At 40.6% G+C, this 25,309-nt stretch overlaps 6 protein-coding genes across 6 annotated transcripts; all 6 read left to right on the top strand.

The window, feature by feature from the left end:
• The first annotated feature begins 328 nt into the window (after positions 1–328).
• LOC117461932 (histone H2B 1.2-like) lies at positions 329–880 on the top strand. Its single transcript, XM_034103927.2, has one exon. The coding sequence runs from the start codon at positions 377–379 to the stop codon at positions 755–757; it is 381 nt and encodes a 126-aa protein (XP_033959818.1). The 5' UTR covers positions 329–376; the 3' UTR covers positions 758–880.
• Positions 881–9,620: 8,740 nt separating this feature from the next.
• Positions 9,621–10,115, top strand: LOC117461936 (histone H2B 1.2-like). Its single transcript, XM_034103930.2, has one exon. It carries the CDS (start codon positions 9,637–9,639, stop codon positions 10,015–10,017), a length of 381 nt encoding a protein of 126 aa, XP_033959821.1. The 5' UTR covers positions 9,621–9,636; the 3' UTR covers positions 10,018–10,115.
• A 966-nt stretch (positions 10,116–11,081) lies between these two features.
• LOC117461919 (uncharacterized) lies at positions 11,082–24,674 on the top strand. The gene is made up of 2 exons (XM_034103915.2): positions 11,082–11,461; positions 24,206–24,674. Exons 1-2 carry the CDS (start codon positions 11,082–11,084, stop codon positions 24,663–24,665), a joined length of 840 nt encoding a protein of 279 aa, XP_033959806.2. The 3' UTR covers positions 24,666–24,674.
• LOC117461943 (histone H4) lies at positions 18,911–19,255 on the top strand. Its single transcript, XM_034103938.1, has one exon. It carries the CDS (start codon positions 18,926–18,928, stop codon positions 19,235–19,237), a length of 312 nt encoding a protein of 103 aa, XP_033959829.1. The 5' UTR covers positions 18,911–18,925; the 3' UTR covers positions 19,238–19,255.
• LOC117461909 (histone H2B 1.2-like) lies at positions 19,972–20,390 on the top strand. Its single transcript, XM_034103905.2, has one exon. The coding sequence runs from the start codon at positions 19,981–19,983 to the stop codon at positions 20,359–20,361; it is 381 nt and encodes a 126-aa protein (XP_033959796.2). The 5' UTR covers positions 19,972–19,980; the 3' UTR covers positions 20,362–20,390.
• LOC117461903 (histone H3) lies at positions 22,440–22,856 on the top strand. The gene has a single exon (XM_034103900.2). The coding sequence runs from the start codon at positions 22,446–22,448 to the stop codon at positions 22,854–22,856; it is 411 nt and encodes a 136-aa protein (XP_033959791.1). The 5' UTR covers positions 22,440–22,445.
• Positions 24,675–25,309: the final 635 nt, after the last annotated feature.

Below are 25,309 nucleotides of genomic sequence, written 5' to 3'. Positions count from 1 at the left end.
TCACTTTCACCTCACTTTTTTATTTAAATTGCAACGTTGGTCATGAAAAATGTGTTTCTCTGTTCACGTTATACATAGTTAAAAACATATGAAAGAGTTAAAAGGACATTGATCCCAACCGATTTGTTGATTTATTCATGTACAACACATTATAAAACCCCAATAATACAAATACATAATCAATGGGGGGGGGGTTCATTTTACATGTTGTCATCCAATCTGTTTTGATTCTAAAACTCGTTAAGCGCATTCTCCCTCCTGAATACAACCAATCCCGTGCGAGCAACAGCACAGTCAAATTTGCATCATGTGAATATAAACAGACCGCTCTGTGACAAACAAGTCACTCAACTCTGTGGCACCTCACTCTCTCATCATGCCTGCTGATGCACCCCCGGTCAAGGCGGCCAAGAAGGGCTCAAAGAAAGCCGTCGCAAAGAGCGTCAGCAAGACTGGAAAGAAGAGGAGAAAGTCCAGGAAGGAGAGCTACGCCATCTACGTCTACAAGGTGATGAAGCAGGTCCACCCCGACACCGGCATCTCCTCCAAGGCCATGGGCATCATGAACTGCTTCGTGAGCGACATCTTTGAGCGCATCGCCGGTGAGGCCTCTCGGCTGGCTCACTACAACAAGCGCCGCACCATCACCTCCAGGGAGATCCAGACCGCTGTCCGCCTGCTACTGCCCGGAGAGCTGGCTAAACACGCCGTGTCTGAGGGCACCAAGGCCGTGACCAAGTACACCAGCTCCAAGTAAACTCCGCTGCTACATACAACAACACAAAGGCTCTTTTAAGAGCCACCCAACCCATCCAAAGAGCTCATCCTGTTATACTCTATAACTACTCTACCAGAAATCTAAATAACTTAAATGCTATTTATACATAATGTTTTGTAAAGCAAGATAAACCATGATTGAATATTGTTCATTCTTCACTATACGTGTTTATACCACCTCACTGGTGTTTGTTTTTCCAAAATGAAAATAAATACATTTCACAATACGGAGGAAATATTGTGGTTATTTTACTGCAACCCTGAGAGAAAATGCTAAGTGGTAATCTTCATCTTAGCAAATCTTTAGAGGAGACAAATGAACACATTTATTATTAAATGGTGTCCCTCTGCCACCACAAACTCTAATGTGCTGTAACAACAATCCAAATGGCGTTTCTTGCTGACACTTAAAGCCTCCCTTGAATCATTGATACCGGTAATACAAAGTTAAGGGGTTTAATAAGTGAAGAGAATCATTTCACCAATCGCATCTCCTGTGGGCGGGACTAAGTCTTGAGGAGGGGAGCCGAGGAGGGGACATTTAAGAATTGAGAAGCTTCTTTAGACCCACAGGAGATGCGAGCGGAGGACCAAGGAGGGGAACCGAGGAGAGAGGAGAGGAAGCAGCAGACGTTTAAAGAAATGAGAACTCCTCTCCTCTGAGCAGTCATATTAAAGCGACGTCCGTTCATTATTACGTGACAACAGCTGCATCAGCTGTCGAGTGTTTTGTCATAGCGCTGTATTTTATAATCTCTGCTGGATCAGCTGAACATTGTTCCCCCACATATTTACTTTGAATTCATTGAGAGTGTGGTATAATGAGACAATAACAGGCTACAGATGCGGACACACACACACAAATATATTTATATAAATATATGCAATTTAAAGTATGAGAGCACTCTCATAATAACGTAACACAATCAGAGACTGGATATATCCCCCCCCCCCCTCCTCTCTCTGGTCGCTGAAATGGGGAATTGAAATTACGGGCCAAAAGTTGTATTTACAAGTATTAAAAGTAAGAACACCAAACCAACTGAGACCCGTCTGTCTGCCGCATCTACACACTGTACCCCACACACACTACACACACACACACACACACACACACACACACACACACACACACACACACACACACACACACACACACACACACACACACACACACACACACACACACACACACACACACACACACACACACACACACACACACACACACACACACACACACACACACACACACACACACACACACACACACACACACAGCTCCTAAAGCATATAATCAGGCTACAGCCGTTGTGTATTTTATTATGTGAAGCACACTAAATGGTCTTAGAAAAATATCGACTCTTTGTTTGTAGATATCTACTAAACTAAAGCAAATAAAGAGAGTAGGCCTGTTATACTGAGTGATATACATTCTACACACTGCTCTGCTTTCTGCACGGACCTCACAGCTGTTCTCTCTGGAAACATTGCGACGCGATGAAAGCAGTTCCTAAAATAATATCAAGGGGATGCATGCAGAGCTGTCATTGGCTGAGATAAGTCCGGCCTTGTGTCACGGCTCCACCGTTCCCGGAAATGCATCCGCGGAGGAGCCGTGGAGGAACCATCAGTGTATCCTCGGTTAGAGCTCCTCCAGAGAGCCTCCTCGACTCTCGATCCTCGGTGTGCATTTAGAGAAATGAGATGTCCTTCAAAAAAATGCTGTAAACAGCATTCGCACTAATTATATTTGTCAGCAAGTATTTGCTGTACAGCTCTTCCTCGTAAACAGTGTCTTTCTTACGGGTAAAAGCTGTGCTTCCTAAGGTAGGAGTGCTATCTAATGTCTTATCTAATTATGTATCAGTGGTTGGTCTTGGTTGGTTTCCTTAGCTACATTTACCATTTTCTGTAATTTATTTATTTATAACGTGATCTTCAAGTCGAAAGATTGAATACTTTCCGCCTGATTCTTATACATCATTTTTCAGAGTGTGTTAACCCATGTGTGGTGTTCGGGTCAAATTGACCCGATTTCCATATTCAATGAATACAAAAATATATAAGGATATTTTCGTTCAACCTGAAAGTCAATGGCCGGGCTCATTTATTGTGAAGGACATGTGGAATTTTTTTATTTTTTTTTCCACATATGAAAACATGCCCACCCACATTTATGTCCTTCATAAGAGGTTCGGGTCACTGTTAATTGTTTTTATTTGCTTTGTGTTTATATCTGTTCTATGTAATTAATATGGATGTTTCATTCCCTCTATATTTCACAGCCAAATACTTTTGGCTGTGTGGTTCTTGTGTTCCAATTGCTGCTAAATTTCTTTATTTCCTTCAGGGCTTTGATTATTATATGACAGATTAAAAATAATAAACATTAATGAAAAAATGTTTCATTTACATTAGTCCTAGAAAAGCATGAGCAAAATGTAAACTTAGTTTTTATTACAGTGTATTTTTTTTTAACATAAATTACATTTTTATCACAAAAAACGATGGACACTTCCATTGTTAAATTTGATCTAGCAAAGAGTATTTTCAAAAACTAATTATATATTTCATGTATTGTTGGGGAATGAGTTAAAGACAATATATATAAGGAATTGTGCATGTTGAATATATATAAGGAATTGTGCATGTTGAATTTAGTTCTGTATTTTTTTTAAACCCTGAAATATGTCCGGGGTCAATTTGACCCGAACATTACCAAAGGGTGTGAAATGTGAACATAACACAAGGGTTAACAAAGTTTGCAATGATTGAGATTTCTAAGGTGTTCTTAAAGAATACGGATACTTTAATACAACTTCCTTACAAATATCAGTGAAACTTGCACTTTACAAATGCCACAGAGTCATCAGTTCGTATCAATCAACCAATGAAATGCCTTTCTGATGAAGGTTTTCTGCTTGTTGCTGGGCAGGTTTTGTTCAGTGGCTTCTTTTGAACATCCTGTTAACAACTCTCTCCATAATAAAGAAAAGTACGCATACAAATATATTACCAATTATACTTAATTACAGTGTAGCTTCATCAGAAATAAGAAGAAAAAGGGACAAAGATCAAACAATTAAACAAAATTGTCAATATCAATAAATAATGGTGTGGTATCTGCTACATGTGCATCAAGCATGCCACCCCCCCTTGTTTTAGGAATTGTTTATTTACATGTGACTTTGTGATGAAACATTTTTTTGTTCACTCTTCAGATTCAAGGAGGGTCTTTCAGCCCTTCAGTTTTTAAACGCACTACAGCCACACCCTACTCTGCTGGCCCCGGTCCTGTGCCACTCTGAAAAGCGACTTACTGCTCTGGAACTTGAGCGACTCTTCAAGCCTGACCTCAGTCCACCAGGGAGTAACAGGAGGCTTAGGGAAAGTCAAACTTTGGGCTACTGGGCAGACTATCTCCTCGATTGTGAAGGTTTGTAAATCGCTGATTTTATAACTATTTCAGGAAACACATTGCCAAAATGTATCTGAACATGTTTTCTTTGCAGAAAGCCAGACTGCTGTGTCTTTGGAGGATGTTTTGATGTTTGCGACTGGGCTGACTTCATTTCCCCCATCTGGATTTGAACCATCGCCAGGAATAGAGTTCCTTGATGACTCTCCATTCCCAATGGCAAACACTTGTTCCAACACATTGAAACTACCACTCCTACAATACAATGTGTTTAAGTCCCAAATGGACTTTGGAATGCAAAATTCTCCAGGATTTGGCTGTTTTTAAGTCATGTGACTGGATGACCAATTGAGTACAGACTCTATGAAGGTTGTTCATATAGTCGTTGTTAGATGTGAGCATGTTTTTTTTCTTTCTCACAGCTCATGTTGTCCATTTAGTTTGGGACAACATCAAAGTATTGTTCTATACCTATACAATTTGTATAAATACTCTGAACTTTGCTATACTTATTTCACATTGCCACCCATAGCTTCTTTGTTGTAAATCAGTCATTCATTCTCAGGTTTCCAGTGAGTCCACATGGTTGAAATAAGACTTATACAGAAATGTTCTTTCTGCACACAATTATGCACACAACATAACCTTGTTTGTGCTTGCTAATTGGAGCGTTGTTTGTTGTTATTCCAGTTATATTTTATAATGATTAAGATATTTATTTTATGACTATGCTGTAATTTGGTGCTTGTGACGAAGGTAACTTCGTCACTATGGACTGACGGCTTCAGGCCGGGTAATAGGGCACTTTATTAGCGTGATTGCACAGTTTATGTTGTCTGTGGCTGATGATTGTGTGCACCTGGTGTCCTGTGTTGTCTCCTCCCCCCTCACCTGTGTCTTGTTGTGATGATTGGAGTGTGGGTATTTAGGCTCTGTTGCCCTGTCTGTTGAGAGGGCTGGGTGTGTGTGTGAGATCCTTGTGGCTGCAGGATGTGGACAAAGAGAACAGCAGGATTGAGGCTGTGAACTTTGTGCCCATGTTTTTAATAAATACCCACGTCGGGTTATATTTTTGGACGTTCTGCCTCTGCCTCCTTGCTTGGTCTGGGCCGCACAACGGTCGGCTTCACATTTGGTGTCAGAAGTGGGATGTGACCAAGTAAGGAGGTGAAAATTAGAAGAGGGACCAAAGAGAGGAACCGCGGCTGGGGGTGGCTGTGCCTGGAACGGACCAGGGGGCCACGGCTGTTGAGGCAGCAGGAGAAGAAAGCACGATAGCAGAGTACGAGGAGGAACGGTCTCGTTCAAAACAGGAGAACGAGAGAAACCGGAAACTACTGGACGCTGTTTTACAGCCTCAGCTTCAGATCCACAGAGCAGACGTCCAGCAGCTGGTGGTGGTTAAAGAAGAGGTTCCCCCTCAGCAGCAGGAGTGGAGCTCCAGTCTGGACCAGGAGGACCTAGAGCCCCCCCATACATTAAAGAGGAGCAGGAGGAACTCTGGATCAGTCAGGAGGCCGAGACTGTAGAGACACTGTGCTTCCGGGGGAGAGGGGGAAGGAAATGTGACGAAGGTAACTTCGTCACTATGGACTGACGGCTTCAGGCCGGGTAATAGGGCACTTTATTGGCGTGATTGCACAGTTTATGTTGTCTGTGGCTGATGACTGTGTGCACCTGGTGTCCTGTGTTGTCTCCTCCCCCCTCACCTGTGTCTTGTTGTGATGATTGGAGTGTGGGTATTTAGGCTCTGTTTCTCTGTCTGTTGAGAGGGCTGGGAGTGTGTGTGAGATCCTTGTGGCTGCAGGATGTGGACAAAGAGAACAGCAGGATTGAGGCTGTGAACTTTGTGCCCATGTTTTTAATAAATGCCCACGTCGGGTTATATTTTTGGACGTTCTGCCTCCGCCTCCTTGCTTGGTCTGGGCCGCTCAACGGTCAGCTTCACAGTGCTGTATAAAAGACATTGAAACAAATATTGTGATTGGCTGGAAACCATGTTCATTTTAAAAATGCTGTTTTTATTGTAAAATGTATGGGAATATCTTTTTTCTAAATAGGACCAGTCTTCAGATGAACAGGTACCATAATCATTTGGATACATCACAGGGGAAAGAGTAAATGCAGTCTGAAAAACCATGAAAGCCTGAAATCTGATTTGGAGTGGTGAAACAGTGCTACTGTACTTCTGAATACCTTTTCGATTACTTTATAACTGAACATATTCTTTCAGCTTCATGTACAGTTCTGATGCTGTCTACCAGTTCTCTGGCTTCTGCAGGTCATTGCGCTCCATAGCAAAGTCTAAGTACTCCTGCATGTGTTGGTCCCCACATGGAGCTATAGACAGGCTTGTCTCAGGAACAGCATCCAATGTTGCCTGTTCAATCTCAAATCCACAGTCCCTGGAGCCAAATCTATGTTAAACAGAAGACAGAGTAGTGGTGCACGATAATTATCGGTCCGATATTAGGAATTATGGATTCATCCCGATAAACCCGATAAAAGTATTAATAGCCCCGATAATATACAATATATTTTTTGGGTAAAAGAAAATAAAAAAATACTGCGGTGTGGGTGGGTTGGGATGAGGGGCGCTTGTTTTTCACTCGGCTCCTCCCGTTTTGCCAGTACTGTGGTATTACTGGTTTAGGAAGAGGGGAGTTTTTCACAAATCCAGCGCTCCCTAACTAATGCCTGGCTGTGACGTAAATGGTGTGTGACCGTGAAGCCAGGACAGTAAACAAACATGTCGTCGGTATGGGACTATTTCAAAGTTTCAGAGTTAGATAGTTCGCTTGCTATTTGTATTAACAAATGCAGAAGTTCCACGAGGAGGGAAGAAGGCAACGAGCTATAATACTTCCAACCTGATCAGTCACCTGAAACATCGCCATCGCTACGATGGTGTGTTAAAAGCCTATGAAGACGCCTGTGCTGCTAAACTATCGGCGAATCCAAAGCCAGCTGCAAAGGCACCGGGGATTTTACCTATCGACGAGGCTTTTGAAAAAGGCAAGAAGTTTATTTGGGAAAATAAATATGTACACTTTGAAGAGTCAAAACTGTTCTTGGCTTTGTTTTGTTCATAGTAGTAATGCTCATGTCATTTGCTCACTACTAGTCTTTTTTTTACCACCAGGTGTGCAAAAACTACAGGTACATTTAATATATATATATATTATATTGTTATCGGTATCGGTATAGGTCTTGAGAAGCAGGAAGTTATTGGTATCGGTTTCAAAAAAACAATATTGTGCATCCTTACATAATAGTATTAATTTACATTTAAGATAAAAACACAAAGAAGAATCAATCCATCACCAATGTATTACCTGTGTGGCAAGTAGTACAGTTCATTGGGCACTCCTCCTGGACATGATGCTGTTCTGGAAGGGCGAATCCTGTGACTGTTCCACAGTCTCACACACTCATCCAAGTCCTTCTGAATAACATCAACGAAGCAGAATCTCAGAAGGCACTGATGCTCGTGACTCCCGTTGAAGTGTCCAGCATCTCGGAGGTCTGCAAATAGCTCCATCCAGAACTGAGACCTATAGAAATTGATATATTTTCAAGTGAATTATTAAGCAATATACAACAATTCTACAAATTACATTAAAAGGTTACCAGTAAAATCAACAACAAATCATTGAGTATCTATTTAATAATGTATTTGCTTCACAACCTATAGTGCCTAGGTCCCCTCAGGGGCCGCTGTTCAATCCAAAACCCACGCTTAGATGTTCACAGTTTCTAACTGTATTTCTGCCAAAAATAAGTTCTAAAGAAAGGCCTTGTATAGTCTGGGTCATAGACTACAGGCTATATATTATATATATTATAATAAAAACTGATACACTTTAGCTAAGCAAATGTTGTTTGTCTGACAGTGATGGCAAGTAATAGATAATCATGATAGACACTTACCTTTCCTTTCTTAATATGGACCACCAGGACTCGCTGATTAGTCATGGATGTGCCATACATGTGGCTGGACGCTCCAGAGTAGTAGTCATGGTGATGGTGACCGTAGGGTGCACTGAATTGCAGCCATAATTCCGTTCTCTGTGCCACAATCAGTCCGCAGCCTCATGGGGATGACACGGAGGTTTCGCACACATTTGAGGAAATATTGAGCGATAACTCTTGGGTTATTGTTTGTTGGACCACATTCAAGCCATAGTACTTTACGTGAAAATCCATCTATGCATCTTGAAAGGGCCACACCGAATGGTTTAAGTTTGTCAGAACCGTCAGCATGCCACATGTTCAGTCCCATTGAGTGGTAGGTTCTCCTTATAAACCTTCTGCGAGATCTCCTCTCGCAGCCTCGAGGGTTAAGCTCCCTGAGCAAATTCATAACATCATCTCTCTTCACTCGAAGACTGTACTTTTGTTTTAGTACCTGCCACATTGTTCGGTATCCAAACAATTGTCCAGGTCCACGAAGTTCCAACCTGATGGCGTTAATTACAGCGATTTGAGAGGAATAACCCTTTCTGCGGTAAAACCCGGCTTGATTCAGTTTGCTTTTAAGAGTCCGCAAACTGATTTTTACACCGTGAAAGGTAGACAACATGTCCACGATTACAGCATACGAGTGACCTTCATTAAAATATTGCACGCAATGATGCAAGATATCTGGTCCTTCTGTCTGGTCCGTGTCTTTTAAACACTCCAGAGATTGTCCACAAGATGAGCAAAACGGTGTCACTTGTCCCAGGTTGTTTCTACAACACGGACAAAACATGTTTACCGAACGTAAACACACTCGTCCCTATGGTTTTTCCGCCAAAACACTTCCGGTATGATGGACATTCCCTTTCCGCTTTGATTCTGGTTTGTAAAAGTGTTTCGGGAAATGTTAAAGTATTTCAGTTATGGTAAAAGTGTTTCGCATTTTGTTAATTTGATTTTGTTAATGTTAAATTGTTTTGTCCTTAGTAAAAGTGTTTTATAAAATGTAAATTTGTTTTTAGCTTTGTAAAAGTGTTTTGCAAATGTAATTTTGTTTTATAAAATGTAAATTTGTCTCAAGCTTTGTTAAAGTGTTTCACACTTTGTAATTGTCCATTGCACTTCTCAGCCACAGTAAAGGACCCGTGGTTGTGTTACATCACAGCTAAATAAGATCCCTTGATTCAATCAGACAAAGACAAAACATTTTAACATGCTCATTCCAGCAGCTACCAAACTACAGGGATAAGACATAAAACTTGGGGTGCAGAATAATGTTGAAATACTTTGTTCCCCTTTTTACAATACAGTACAGTAGATAGGCTACATCTGATCTATGCACATCATAGGCTCAATCATGCGCAGACAATAACCAATCCCGTGCGAGCAACAGCACAGCTATATTTGCATCGAGGGGAAATAAAGATACCGCGCTGTGTCTGTGAGGCACCGAGTCTGACTAACATCACTCTCTCATCATGCCTGCTGAAGCACCCCCGGTCAAGGCGGCCAAGAAGGGCTCAAAGAAAGCCGTCGCTAAGAGCGTCAGCAAGACTGGAAAGAAGAGGAGAAAGTCCAGGAAGGAGAGCTACGCCATCTACGTCTACAAAGTGATGAAGCAGGTCCACCCCGACACCGGCATCTCCTCCAAGGCCATGGGCATCATGAACTGCTTCGTGAGCGACATCTTTGAGCGCATCGCCGGTGAGGCCTCTCGTCTGGCTCACTACAACAAGCGCCGCACCATCACCTCCAGGGAGATCCAGACCGCTGTCCGCCTGCTGCTGCCCGGAGAGCTGGCTAAACACGCCGTGTCTGAGGGCACCAAGGCCGTGACCAAGTACACCAGCTCCAAGTAAACTGCTGCCGCTACTGCTACAAACCAACGGTTCTTTTAAGAGCCACCCACTTCATCTACTGCTGCTTTCTTCTTACAAAGTGTCTAATATACGTCAACATGATTTCCATGTTAATACAACTAAAATAATACTTATGGTGCAAGTGAACACCCTTCTTTTTTTAAGCTATTATTATTAATTGGTAGTATTGACATTAAACTGCCATGCTCACTTGGATCATCTTCCTGTGATCTGGCTTTTACTATTTACATTTTGATCATTTTACTTTCTGAGCAGTTTTTTTTACAGTTTTGTTTGTATTATACATCACTTCAACCTGGAGGTTTTCAAATATATATTTGTTAAGTGCTGCTAATATAATGTATGTACAGTGTACATATGTATATATATATATATGTACATATAATGTATGTACAGTGTACATATGTATATATATATATATATATGTATATGAATGAGAATAGGTTTTATTTCCAAGTAGCTTGACACACAAGGAATTTGCTTTGGTATATTTGGTGCATACAAAGACAGAATTAATAATGCCTAGCAAAACTATTAAAATATAAATATGAAATAAGAGATGTCCTCAAAATATATAGATAAGGAAAAAAATAGACATTACACAAATTACAACCTACGCAAATAAGTTACAACTGATCATTTGTTCCGCGTTAAATGTTTAGCCCAAACAGCTGCATGTATTTAGGTGGGTGTGTCATTTGAGTTATAATACGAAATATATTATTTAATAAGTGAATTACACACTGTAAATAATCATTAAGTATGACACCTTTTTGAATGTCTTAATGTTCTCTACATATTGAGACTTTCGCTTCTTAAATTACAGGAGTTTATGTTCATCTTTGAACGGGTGAAAACTATTTCAGAAAATTCAGTCTCATTCTGAAAAGAATTCAGGCGGCAGACCGACCTGTTTTCTGATTGGACAATCACAGTTACGGATCAATCTGACCAATGAGCGTTCAGCTGCGCTCCTATATACAATAGTGAGAACGGTGGTCGACTCACTTTCTTCTAAACGTCAAGAAATAATCACGTAGATTATGTCTGGTCGCGGAAAAGGTGCAGGAAAGGTCAGGGCGAAGGCCAAGACTCGCTCATCCCGTGCCGGGCTCCAGTTCCCCGTCGGCCGTGTCCACAGGCATCTGAGGAAGGGTAACTACGCCCATCGTGTCGGTGCCGGAGCCCCGGTGTACCTGGCCGCTGTGCTGGAGTACCTGACCGCTGAGATCCTGGAGCTGGCCGGAAACGCGGCCCGGGACAACAAGAAGAGTCGTATCATCCCCCGTCACCTGCAGCTCGCCGTCCGCAACGACGAGGAGCTGAACAAGCTGCTGGGAGGAGTGACCATTGCTCAGGGAGGCGTGCTGCCCAACATCCAGGCTGTGCTGCTGCCCAAGAAGACCGAGAAGCCCGCCAAGAAGTGAACACCCTGATCCCGTTTCAACAAACAACAAAGGCTCTTTTAAGAGCCACACACTTCCAACTAAAGACATTTTCCCCCTTGCCCTATATGTATTGATATGCACAACATGTCATGTAACACCAAGTCACCCAACTAAAAACACCCACATTATAGAGCAATATACACTTGAAACATAACCCTAAATTACTATTAATGATATCATGTATTGCAGGTTGTAGCCTCTCTAAAATAAAGCCTCATTTCAACTGAAGCAAATTCCTTTTCACAATTTCCGTCGTACATCCAGCAGGTTAATCACCACATTCTCAAATGAATAGCGGTGTGGTTTCTTCATCTGTCAGTCCACATACATAAAGCCACAACGTTTGTTGGACCCATCATTAGTGTTTAACTCAGTTTACACTATATCAGTATTACTTTTTGGCAGTTGTCTGCAGTTCACCGATCAATAGCATACTGTAGCATTTAAGCACTCGATGGTATAGTTTGCCCACACGCACATTGAAATGAATAACAGGTTATATTTAGTTCCAGCCTTTATCCACCAGATGTCAGTGTTCACCAACTAATGTTTGGAGCAGAACGAAAATAGTGGCTCTATTGTAGTGGAATAAATATTAACACACGTGTCTTTCTAACAGTTCTTTATTTATTTTGTATTAGCATTTTAAGAAATGAGGTACATCTAGTACATATATTAATGAAGTTAATATATTTTAGCCAATTAGCAGTTCTTTAAAGTCACCATTGTTTATACCGTTAGGAGTTAGTTTAGTAGCTCTAAAACATAATGGCACAAGCTATTATACAGCACTAGTTCAAGATTAGATAAGCATTTACATATTAACATCTTGAAGAATATTGTTTAAACTAAACTGTATTTTATGGACAAAAACGTTTCTCAACTTTATTTAAAACTCAAACACGTAGTACAAGAGCCAAACATTTTTTAACTTAAATGAAAAAAGGTTACTGAAACAATATTATATAAAACCCACAAGTTTATTATATATGAAGTAAAACAATCGTGCATTGTAGAATAATAATCATATTATAGTACGGCACGTTACCTGTGTGTACTTTTTAAACATAATAGTTGTGGTTCTCATCCAATGCTTCATATAATTGTGACTTCATAATATTGTTACAAATGAAAGGTTAAAATGTCTTTCCATGTTGTCAGATCAGATCAGAAGTATTTTAAAGACCTGAATACAGAGTATGACAGAGTACAGAGTATACAAAAATGAATATACTAAAATCTTACTGACACCCAACATATTTTAACATTATGACATAACATTTAAAGAAACCAGGACAATATGCTAATGATTTTGTGTTTGGTAGTCCTGAAAGACATTAGACAACATGCTTTACACATTTTAAAATGTCCATGTTTTCAGATTTAAAGCTGATGACCAGTATTCCTTTCTTTCTAATGTGAAACCTGAATAAAGCATCATGGTGTCACTCAATGCTACAATTCTGTATCGCTCATAGATGGACTGTTGACTATAAAGGGACAATATTTCAAAAGTAATATATAATATAAATCTACACAATCTTTGTACCCTTAATGGATAAAACACATTTATGACATTCTCGCATCTGAATGCAATATATCTGTCCAACAGCACCCTCTGCTACAACAGGACACAACACGTGGTTATTTTACCATTTCATATATTTTGTTTGTGTGTCATGCCAGACAACTCTAGGCAACCTTTTATACACCACTTAAATTAGAAGATGTTACTTTTTTATTTTTAAAACTCATAAATAGTTTTGTCAATACATAATAGACATACATAGTGGCCATGGTAGTGACAGAGGTAATCGTCGTAACCAGCAGACCTAATCCGCCTCTATCCAGTCTTTGACACTTGGAAAACAAGCACATGTGATACTGGTAAGGATAAACTAATGTATATATATTAATATAATTTCACATACCGAAACGTTAACGCTTGTCTGAGTATATCTTCCGTTGACTCTGGCTGTGGGTCTTACTGGCTGTTGATAGCCCTTATAAGCTAACGCTAGCATGCTTTATTCAGACATTAGCTTTAGCCTTTAGCCCGCTTGGAGTTATGGGTGGCTAACGTTACTACAGTCCGGTAGCTCAGTTAAGAAAATGTAACGTTATTTATGGGAAACGTTAGCCTACGTGTGTCTGGCCGTGATTCTGACTGAGTAGGCTGTAAAAGCTTGCGCTAATGTTTAGCATGCGCTAACGTTTAGCATTCTTTATTCAGACCACGCATTATCCAGTGAAGAACACTCAGCAGAGCATATATTTCTCAACACAACATTAACTGTAACGTTAAATGTTCTTAACTGAGCTAGTGGACTGTAAAAACACTACCCACCCATGACTCCAATTCGACTACAGGCTAAAGTCAATGTCTGAATAAAGCATACTAGCGTTAGCGGTATACCAGCATGAGTCATGGCCAGATTCAAAGGTAAATATACTCAGACAAACATTAAGTATATTAACTTTACCTTTTCTTAACTGAGGCTTGGTGGCCTGTAAACAGTATGAACAGGCGGGCTGCGTGTTTTCTATTGTAAATAAATAGATAAGACTATGAATTTGTATGTATTACCAGAGTAGAAATTCTGGTGTTAAACGTCAATTTAAGGACAAAGTAAGTGTTTTTCTTTCATATTGACGAGCGACTTATATTTTAATTTTCGAGTTCAATTGATAAAGATATTGTAAATGTAACTTTAGTTTACAACATTGTGTTATATATTTTTACATCACCAACATGTTGACCACTGTCCTAAAATAAAGTATAGGCTTTGAGTAACGAATTTTAGTGGGCTGTCTTTCATTTTGACACACAGAACAATGTTATAATAAACATACATACTGTATGTTAAATGGATATATCCGCCTACTTTCATTTATCTTTCCATTCCCACAACAATATACATAAAGAAATGGCATATTTTGGACATAGTTCGAATGGTGATTAATAGTGCTGATCGATTAGTCGACTAATCTAACGATTATTTTTCTGTTGTTCAATTCATAAAAAACGTAATGTAAAAAAAAAAAAATGTCACGGTACTGTGTCTCAGGGGATCGTAATATTTAAGAACCTATTAATGTGTTATACCAGATTAACGGAAATAATCTCAGCTAACTGACGATACAAACCCTTTTTACCAAAACAAAACACAAGTCTCATAAGAAGCATCTAAATGACCCCTGAGCGAAAAATGCTAACGGACATTGGCACAGAACTTATCGTAGCTGCACATACAATATATCCGATTAAAGCTGAGGTTCCACAGATTATGTAGGTATATAGTATCATAACTGAGTGATCCGGACTCGCGACAGGGAAAGCAAATACAGTCATCACAACACGTACCTTTACAGAGCTTCTAGGGAGATTGTCTCACCACCGTAGCTGTCAATCTGATCAAAAGACGTGTTCAATGGCATTAAAATGAGAAAAAACGCGGCTGAATCGGTTAATCCATAGGTTTTTAACGTCTATGTATACAAAATGATTGAATTTATAATCCATAATTCCATTTTTATGTAAAAGTCGGAGAGCAAATGCTAGCTGCTAATGGTAGCCACCACAGCTAGAACTGCTTGTTGCTTTGGGTGACCCGCGTGTGTGTAGTGACGCGTCGACGCGGGAAATATGTCGTCGACGATATTTTGAAGTCGACGTCGACGCGTCACTACAGCACTAATGATTAATCATGATTAATACATTTTTAAACTGTGATTAATCTGATTAAAAAAAATGTAATCGTTTGACAGCCCTAATATATATATATATATGAACTTTGTATGTAATACTTTGTAAATTACAACACAATGCAATTTGAAAAGAAAGAATGTATTGAGTGTACACCTGCATTTCATTAATTCCCTCTTCACATCTCTCTATTTCTCTCTTTCTCTTAGAGCGCCATGGCTGATATTGAACCACCTGTTCGATTGCTGATCATCTTGAACGACCACAACAGCGTCAGACTGGAGCTTCGAAATGGGATTCCCAACTCAATGGAAGAGCTCATTGAGGAGGTCAAGAATTAATGTGGATTAGCAGGTTACATAAGGCTACAGAATAAAGACACTGATTTTGGGAACACATTTGTTAATCTTACATCTACACATGCGATTAAAGATTTAACATTGATCAAAGTTGTCGAATTAGACTCCGGCGTTTGGATACCGAAGACAAGAAATAGTGCATCAGAGGCCAAGCATTGAAGGCCTCTTGGAGCGGTGGCCTGCACTTTTTCACATGGAAGAGGTAATTATTTTGATGAAACCCTTGATTGTAAGCCGGTAGTGGAGAAGAAATGAGGGCCCAAATAACTAACAACTATAGACAGCCAAGGCAAATATGTTGACGTTTATTTTTGAATATATATCACAATATAAGCTTTACATCTATTACTCTTAGTGTCTTTATTTGGTGGTGGTTTTCAATAAATATGTGGATTAATTAATTTAAATGTTACATTCATACAAGCTGACTTGGAGTACTTTTAATCAAACCGTTGGCTCTTTATAAAAAATATGTGTATTAAAAATTCTCAGTATTTTTTGTTTTCTATGCTGCTTATATTTTCTAGGTAAATGCTGAGTTCATGCGCATAACAACATTTCCATTGGAGACAAAGTTCTTGATGACCAAACTGCTGCAGGTCATCAGGAGCAGGGGAGGAGTTGTGAAACAGAAGACCACCGGGATCTTGCAGGTTTTGGATGAAGCGGCTCTGGCACAAACATTACAACATACATCAGATTCCCCAATAGTAGGTGTCGCAGTACATACAGCAAGTTGCATTACATAGATTGTTTTGAACCCACCTTCAAAATAGCATTGTGATTATATTACTGGATGGAAACTGAAAGCACGGGAACATTAATAAACTACATAACAGAAAGTATGAATAACAATAATGAAATTGTGACTGTAGATATGTTTATACTTTATATTTTTTACTGTAAATGTTTAATTTAGATTTAATTATTGTGATTATTCTTTCTATCTAAATCGATCTAAATCTCACAATGGGGTAGGTTACAGGAACTTTTCATCAACAGATTGCTTTAGTCTGGCTTAACTCTTCACTGATTGGTTGCACACACTTTAAATGTACTGGCTTTGCAAAACAGAAGGTGGGGCTCATTATCATATTAAAAAACGCGCGTTTTTTACGTGTCAAGAACGCGCGAAAAACGGGCGAATAGTGGCACTTTAGGCTTTCCATACACGAGCGAGTGAGGCTGACACTCCCGCGAGGGAGCAAGAGGGCGCATAGCCGCTCGCGAGGGTTTAATCTGCGCGCGAGTCATTTTATGTGCGTGTAAAAGCACATTTTCCGCTCGTGAGTAGCTTGTTTTACGCGCTAGAATATTGACCCAAATCTGACTCCATATGTGTTGTCCGGTGATCTAACCGCCTTCTGGAAAAGCTTCATAAGTATGTCGGTACGCAAATGCGCTTTGTGACACAAGTGACGGTATGCATTTCAGATTACGCACATAACCTGTGTACCAGTTATGTGCACCCCTGTACTACAGCAAAAGTATTCTCGGTCGGGACTTCCTGCAACAACACCACGCCGTTATCAAAGATGTTCTATTGAGAAGACGATCACTACGTGACAAAAGTTTTCAAAACCGTGGCTTGAAATCAATCTTACTAACTGCTGTCTGTGCAGACTTTATTTTGCTTACTTTAACATCATTTTTCATGGTGGGGAGCTAAGCCATTTCTCTGTATGGGTGTAGCCTACCCCAGCCATACCCTGGCGCTGCCACTGGTGGCATGTATGGGGCGGGCCATTCTGCACATGCATTAAATGCGTTAAATATTTTAACGCAATTAATTCAAAACATGAATTACCGCCGTTAACGCGATAATTTAGACAGCACTAATATATATATATATATATATATACTTGGAAGTCCATTCCATTCAAAGGTGTATATTCATTTATGAAATCAGCATATACTAATTTGTAATATGAGCCATGTCTCGATCTACCTCTCCTTTTTGTCCACCTTGATTTATCCCCAACCCAGGGTGCTTTCCTTGATATTGCCGCTGTAAACATTTTAACAAAAGTCATTTTAAGTTGAATATCTAGGTCTACGACTCCAAATACGCCTCCATATTCCATTATTTTAAATAATAAATTACGTTGAGTAACGTCCCTCGTTGTGCCCCACACCAAATGTAGCCTACGTGTTTGTTTACTTATTTAATTATTTGGGAGGGGTTCAATCAGTGTATTCTCCCAATTTAGGTCAGCACAGTTTTCATTACAGTCAAACCATGTAAACTGTTTCCATGAGGCAATACCATCCATCCATCTTCTCCCGCTTATCCGTGGTCAGGTCGCGGGGGTAGCAGTTCCAGCAGAGAGCCCCAAACTTTATTTTCCCTGGCGACATCAACCAGCTCTGACTGGGGGATCCCAAGGCGCTCCCAGGCCAGCGAAGAGATATAATCCCTCCACCTGGTCCTAGGTCTACCCCTTGGTCTCTTCCCAGCTGGACGTGCCTGGAACACCTCCCTAGGGAGGCGCCCAGGTGGCATCCTAACTAGGTGCCCGAACCACCTCAACTGGCTTCTTTCGACGCGAAGGAGGAGCGGCTCAACTCCGAGTCCCTCCCTGATGACCGAACTTCTCACCTTATCTCATTACCAGCCACCCGGCGGAGGAAACCCATCTCGCCCGCTTGTATCCGCGATCTCGTTCTTTCGGTTCATGAGGCAATACCATTTTCTAATAAATAGTTTTCTCTACTAAAGTATCTTTTAATGTGTAAATTAAAAGCTTTAATTGACCAAACTTATAACATTTTGTGAGAGCTGAAATATGTTATAAATTGAAGAAGTCCATGGTTATTTGTCTGTTACTTTATATTTTATATTTCACATGAACTATTTGGTACATTTCTTGATGGTCACACACCCAAACCTAAATACAGTGTATACATTCAGGTGTTTCTACTGGACTAATTCTTACTTGTTTACTATGTTTCTTACTTGTATGCAATTGTTGACATGTTTTATACAAATGTATGTCTTGACTCCTCAGAAACAGAATGAAAGTCTCCTATAAAGAGTATTTTTTGAAAACGTTGATCAGCTTTAAATGTAATGTTAATCTCAGAAAGGGTCTTATTTCAATTATAAATGTTATTCAGCATGTGAGGGTTTTATTACATATTATCAAACGTTTAATCATCAAACGCTTAGTATAAAGCTTGACTGAATTATATAAACAATATTTCAAGGAAGATAAAATGTTTTGAAAGATAATGTGGCGGCTGCAGCGTTGGCCCCGCCCAGCAGCTTTCCCGCTCTCCGTCTTCTCTTAGGTCCGCAGTGAATATATAAATACTGCCGGTCACTCTGATTCTACTCATTCGTTCTGAACGAGCTGATATAACGATACCTGAAAATGAGTGGTAGAGGAAAAGGAGGAAAGGGACTCGGCAAAGGAGGCGCCAAGCGTCACCGCAAAGTTCTCCGTGATAACATCCAGGGCATCACCAAGCCCGCTATCCGCCGTCTGGCTCGCCGTGGCGGAGTGAAGCGTATCTCCGGTCTGATCTACGAGGAGACCCGTGGGGTGCTGAAGGTCTTCCTGGAGAATGTGATCCGTGATGCCGTCACCTACACCGAGCATGCCAAGAGAAAGACTGTGACCGCCATGGATGTGGTGTATGCCCTGAAGAGGCAGGGCCGCACTCTGTACGGCTTCGGAGGTTAAACATTTACCCTGACATACCTGGAACAACAACGGCTCTTTTAAGAGCCACCCAAATTACTCAAAGAGTCTTTCCTTTCGATGAACATTATACCAAACCTGCATTTCATCTCCAAAACTCTTGCTATGATACTCGACATTAAAAATGTAGACTATTTCACAATGTTTATCCGACAAATCAATGATATGTTCGTAGAGGATAAAGTCGCCACGACTGCTCCAAAAACTTCTACTTCCAGCTGTGTGGGGTTTCTTAAACTTTTGAAATATGTTTTAATGGTGAAATACACCTGGCTATTAACGACTAACTCGCTTATTATTAATACATTTGTATTTATTTTAGGATCTTAAAATCATACGTATTGGATTTCGTGTGGTACAAGCATCACTTTCACCTCACTTTTTGTATTTAAATTCCAACGTTGGTCATTACAAATGTGTGTTTCTCTGTTGTCCACGTTATACATAGTTAAACACACGAAAGAGTTAAAACGACATTGATCGCAACCGATTTATTTATTCACGAACAAAACACTATAAAACCCCAATAATACATAATCAATGGGGGTTCATTTTACATGTCATCCAATCTGTTTTGATTCTAAAACTCGTTAAGCGCATGCTCCGTCCTGCTCAGAAGACAACCAATCCCGTGCGAGCAACAGCACAGTGGCATTTGCATCTAGTGAATATAAATACACCGCTCTGTGACAAAGAAGTCATTCGACTCTGTCGCACCTCTCATCATGCCTGCTGAAGCACCCCCCGTCAAAGCGGCCAAGAAGGGCTCAAAGAAAGCCGTCGCTAAGAGCGTCAGCAAGACTGGAAAGAAGAGGAGAAAGTCCAGGAAGGAGAGCTACGCCATCTACGTCTACAAGGTGATGAAGCAGGTCCACCCCGACACCGGCATCTCCTCCAAGGCCATGGGCATCATGAACTGCTTTGTGAGCGACATCTTTGAGCGCATCGCCGGTGAGGCCTCTCGTCTGGCTCACTACAACAAGCGTCGCACCATCACCTCCAGGGAGATCCAGACCGCTGTCCGCCTACTGCTGCCCGGAGAGCTGGCTAAACACGCCGTGTCTGAGGGCACCAAGGCCGTGACCAAGTACACCAGCTCCAAGTAAACTCCGCTGCTGACATACCAACAACACAAAGGCTCTTTTAAGAGCCACCCAACCCATCCAAAGAGCTCATCCTGTTATACTCTATAACTACTCTACCAGAAATCTAAATAACTTAAATGCTATTTATACATATTTTGTAAAGCAAGATAAACCATAATTGAATATTATTCATTCTTCACTATACGTGTTTATACCACCTCACTGGTGTTTGTTTTTCCAAAATGAAAATCAATACATTTCACAATGTGAGGGACATATGGTGGTTATTTTACTGCAACCCTGAGAGAAAATGCTAAATTGTAATCTTTATTTTAGCAAATCTGTAGAGGAGACAAATGAACACATTTATTATTAAATGTTGTCCCTCTGCCACCACAAACTCTAATGTGCTGTAACAACAATCCAAATGGTGTTTCTTGCTGACACTTAAAGCCTCCCTTGAATCATTGATACCGGTAATACAAAGTTAAGGGGTTTAATAAGCAGGGTTCGTACGGGTGCTTGAAATCCTTGAAAATGCTTGAAATTTGACGTGGTGTTTTCAAGGTTGGGAAAGTGCTTGAATTTTGGGAATGGTGCTTGAAATTGAGATAAAGTGCTTGAAAATGTAAATGCTTTACTTTTACAATAAATTGCTGTCTGACTGAATAGTTCGCTTTTTAGATTAAAAGAAAATAATTGCTTCGCTTCTACATAAAACAGCCCCGCTCCGGCCTTCCCGCGTTATGCGCGCGACCTGCAAGTGTTTTTGTTTGTGTGAACTGGGCATTCTGATGAGTGATAGAGATGACAGGAGGTTGCTGTTTTAAGCTGTACACACGTGTACCGAACCGAAGGGCCCGTACCGAATAATGTTGGTACGGGTACGTGTACCGTTACACCCCTAATATATATATATATCTTTGTATGATGTAGAAAGTGTGTGCTCTGTGGCCTCGCTCTCTTCACACTGTGCTCGGTTGGTCACATTGTATCAAAATAAAACGTTTGTCCTAACCTTGGAGAGCCATATGTTTACTGCCAACCTAAAAGGACCTCAAACATGTTAATAAAGAATTTATTGAAAAGTTATTTGGCTGATTGTTTTATATTGGCTCAGCCAGGTTATATGGGAGGCCCAGTCCACTTACATATGGGTCACTCATTTTAAAATATTAAACTTTGTTTTATTTTTCTTTAATTTGTCATCCTCGTGTAGAATGCTATTACGAAACACACATTTGGTTGTTTATAGCATAAAGAACATCTGATTTAATGTGAGGTAGGGAAATAATCATTTGAGTATAAGTATGTGCATATAAATATGTAATTTACAAGTGCCGCTGTAAGATGCTTGAAAAGCTTGAAAATGCACCTTGAAAATGCTTGAAAAGTGCTTGAATTTGACTTTGGAAAAGGTGTAAGAACCCTGAATAAGAGAAGAGAATCATTTCACCAATCAGTAATGTCAAAAACAAACGAAATTGCTTGTGAAATAAATAATACATATAAACAACATTCATATGGGCACATACATTTCATATGGATAAGTAGGCTATATACCTACATCTTTCACACTAATAAACTCAAATACTTTTAGAAGGTGATCTAATTTTACTGCAGAAGATCATGATTCATTTGACTTCTTACACTCACACTAAAAGCTGGTGCCATTTAAAGACTGTTTCTGCTCACTACATTATTAATGAATTCATTCCTTTGGGTTGTAACTGATGTTAATTCTCATATTTAACTTTTGGGCAAATGTTTAGTGTTGTTGACTAAATTATTCCTTTATTTCAGGGCGAGTTTTTCACTACAAATTAAATCATAGTTAAACATTAGAAAATGACAGGGTTAGGGTTATATTATATTTAATCATATTTATTTCCCCCTAAACTAAACTAAAGTTCATCTTGAGGAGCCCCCGGATCTTCCCCTGTGGAGGAGTGGATTACATTGTCCAATAGTAAAGCAGCTGTTCAGCGCACGTGTCTCCTGGCCTGCACCAATCAGCGCTGCCCCGCTCCGGCAGCCCCTTTATAAAGCCGCTGCTCACAGAAACCCTGCACTCCTTCTCTCGCTGTGAACACTGAGAAACTACAATGGCCAGAACCAAGCAGACAGCTCGTAAGTCCACCGGAGGAAAGGCTCCCAGGAAGCAGCTGGCTACCAAGGCTGCTCGTAAGAGCGCCCCGGCCACCGGCGGAGTGAAGAAACCTCATCGTTACAGGCCCGGTACCGTGGCTCTGAGGGAGATCCGCCGCTACCAGAAGTCCACCGAGCTGCTGATCCGCAAGCTGCCCTTCCAGCGCCTGGTGAGGGAGATCGCTCAGGACTTCAAGACCGACCTGCGCTTCCAGAGCTCCGCCGTCATGGCTCTGCAGGAGTCCAGCGAGGCCTACCTGGTCGGCCTGTTCGAGGACACCAACCTGTGCGCCATCCACGCCAAGAGGGTCACCATCATGCCAAAGGACATCCAGCTGGCCCGCCGTATCCGCGGGGAGAGGGCTTAGACTGACCTGCGACGAGAACACCCATACACAACGGCTCTTTTAAGAGCCACACACACTTTCAAAGAGTTACAATCCTACTCATTATTATGATGACCCTGGTTCATATTCTTGTTGGTTAGTTGTACCAAGATGAATGAAACAAGAAAGGTTGTTGTTTACTAAACGTTACAAAGACAAATGTGAGCAATAGATCAATGTAAACACAAAGTATGTCAATTATGGATCATCCAAAATGTTATATAAAATATTTATTAAAGTTCCAAAACCCAAGAGCCTTAATAACTTTGGGCAAGGTTGTTGTAAGTGTACTAAAAGCTATCGTTATAACTTGTTCACTTTAAACACTATGAACAGGTAGAACATGTAGAAGGAAGTGAGGTAGATACCAAGTAAACATAGAGTTAGATGCAGATTCTTGTACCAGCAAAAGATGGAATAACTAAGAAGCAGGCAGTATCAGTAATAATCTCAACGAGGAATGTATCGCACAACAATGTGGAAAGAGATTGTCAAGAGGTAACAAATAAATAAAACAAGAATTAATCAGAACTAAACAGTTTCATAACATCCTGCTCTTACAAGTAGTACTAATAAGTGATATGATATAACACTCGGTCTGGGACATCCTTATCCGCCTTTTCATGATAATGTAAACACTTGAAGGAACATGTTTACTGCACAGCTTTTACTTCTAGTGTATTACTTCATACAGTGTGGTATCAATATGTTTCTTCCATCTTTTATTCTGATTATCTCCGTCCTTCACTGACTCATCTTTAGATGAGAAGATGCACTTTATTTGATCAGTGTTTCTAAATACACATTATCTTAACAAGTCAATTAAGCTTCCTGTTCTGTTTGAAAATCAATGAGCCTTTTCTCAGCAAAGAATAAAGCTGCTTTAGGTCCATTAGATCTGCTCAGATGATAGTAGTGATTTACAACTAGAACTTCAATATGATGTATTAAATGTATGTGTCATTGTAATACAATAAAGTGATAACATATTGACACATAGGTTTAATAGGACTTCACTGTCAGAATTACTTTGGGTTTCATCATGTGTTGATTATTATTTCATCGTATAACTTCATCTCTTTCTCTTTACCTGCTGCTGTGAGCTGCCTGCATCAGTAGCTTGTTAGCGTCACATTGTAAAATGATGAACAATAAATACATAGGCCGACATTGTTAACACTGTGCTCTTCTGACAGAGATTATACATCTATTCAATACATTTACTAGAATAGCTCCAGGTTTAGTGTCTTTCTTTTTAGTAGTTACTGGAAGAAGACGTGAGCTTCCTTCTGATTGGACGATCTTCAATACGCTCGCTGATGGCCAATCAGAGAGCAGCTGGTGGCTATAAAGAGCCGCTGTGGCGAGCAGACTGTCACACTTCTTTGTAAACTCGAGAAAGCAATCATGTCTGGAAGAGGGAAGACCGGAGGAAAGGCCCGAGCCAAGGCTAAGACTCGCTCATCCCGTGCCGGGCTCCAGTTCCCCGTCGGCCGTGTCCACAGGCATCTGAGAAAGGGCAACTACGCCCATCGTGTCGGTGCCGGAGCCCCGGTGTACCTGGCCGCTGTGCTGGAGTACCTGACCGCTGAGATCTTGGAGCTGGCTGGAAACGCCGCCAGGGACAACAAGAAGACCCGTATCATCCCCCGCCATCTGCAGCTCGCCGTCCGCAACGACGAGGAGCTGAACAAGCTGCTGGGAGGAGTGACCATCGCTCAGGGAGGCGTGCTGCCCAACATCCAGGCTGTGCTGCTGCCCAAGAAGACCGAGAAGGCTGCCAAGAAGTGAATACCCCGATCCCACTTCAACAAACAACAAAGGCTCTTTTAAGAGCCACACACTTCTATCCAGAGAGCTTTCCTTCATCTAACACTTTTACATTTATTTAACGAGTATGTCTTATTTGTAGTTTTCACTACCCTGATGTTAATGAAGTGCAACTGCTTTTTCAACACTTATTTCTAACCTCTCAAAATCTGGACAATGCATTTCCATGATGCCAAAGCCACAATAAATACATAGTACAGATAATCATTTTCAGCCTGTTTAGGTTTACTCTAACAGCTTTCTTCAGAAATATTAAATACTTACCGTGGTATCTGATGCATGTGCATCACGCATTAATAACCCTTTGATCATGAATGTGTTCATGGTGTACAGTGTTATAACAAGTCTACATCCAGTTGTAAGAAAATAGCAGTAATGTGTCCTCAGAGTAACACTTTGAAAATCTCTTTCCATGTAGTACACTTCATCTTCTACACACAGTGGTATAGGGCAGTTTATGGTGGAAAACAGCAGGGACAAAGTGAAAAATGAATTAACACAGGAGAATCAAGACAGTTTTACAAACAAATGTATAATTATATTTGTCAAATTATTTGCTGTACAGCTCTTACTCGTAAACGGTGCCTTTCTTACGGGTAAAAGCT

Source organism: Pseudochaenichthys georgianus, chromosome 17 (assembly GCF_902827115.2).
Source record: "Pseudochaenichthys georgianus chromosome 17, fPseGeo1.2, whole genome shotgun sequence".
Classification (NCBI taxonomy): domain Eukaryota; kingdom Metazoa; phylum Chordata; class Actinopteri; order Perciformes; family Channichthyidae; genus Pseudochaenichthys; species Pseudochaenichthys georgianus.
This window is presented reverse-complemented; position numbering and strand designations above follow the sequence as displayed.

Coding starts and splice junctions, on each gene's coding strand:
- LOC117461936 (XM_034103930.2), top strand. CDS start 9,637: ATGCCTGCTGAAGCACCCCCGGTCAAGGCGGCCAAGAAGGGCTCAAAG.
- LOC117461932 (XM_034103927.2), top strand. CDS start 377: ATGCCTGCTGATGCACCCCCGGTCAAGGCGGCCAAGAAGGGCTCAAAG.
- LOC117461909 (XM_034103905.2), top strand. CDS start 19,981: ATGCCTGCTGAAGCACCCCCCGTCAAAGCGGCCAAGAAGGGCTCAAAG.
- LOC117461919 (XM_034103915.2), top strand. CDS start 11,082: ATGTCTGGTCGCGGAAAAGGTGCAGGAAAGGTCAGGGCGAAGGCCAAG. Junction 11,462..24,205: donor ACCGAGAAGCCCGCCAAGAA/GTGAACACCCTG, acceptor ATGGCCAATCAG/AGAGCAGCTGGTGGCTATAA.
- LOC117461943 (XM_034103938.1), top strand. CDS start 18,926: ATGAGTGGTAGAGGAAAAGGAGGAAAGGGACTCGGCAAAGGAGGCGCC.
- LOC117461903 (XM_034103900.2), top strand. CDS start 22,446: ATGGCCAGAACCAAGCAGACAGCTCGTAAGTCCACCGGAGGAAAGGCT.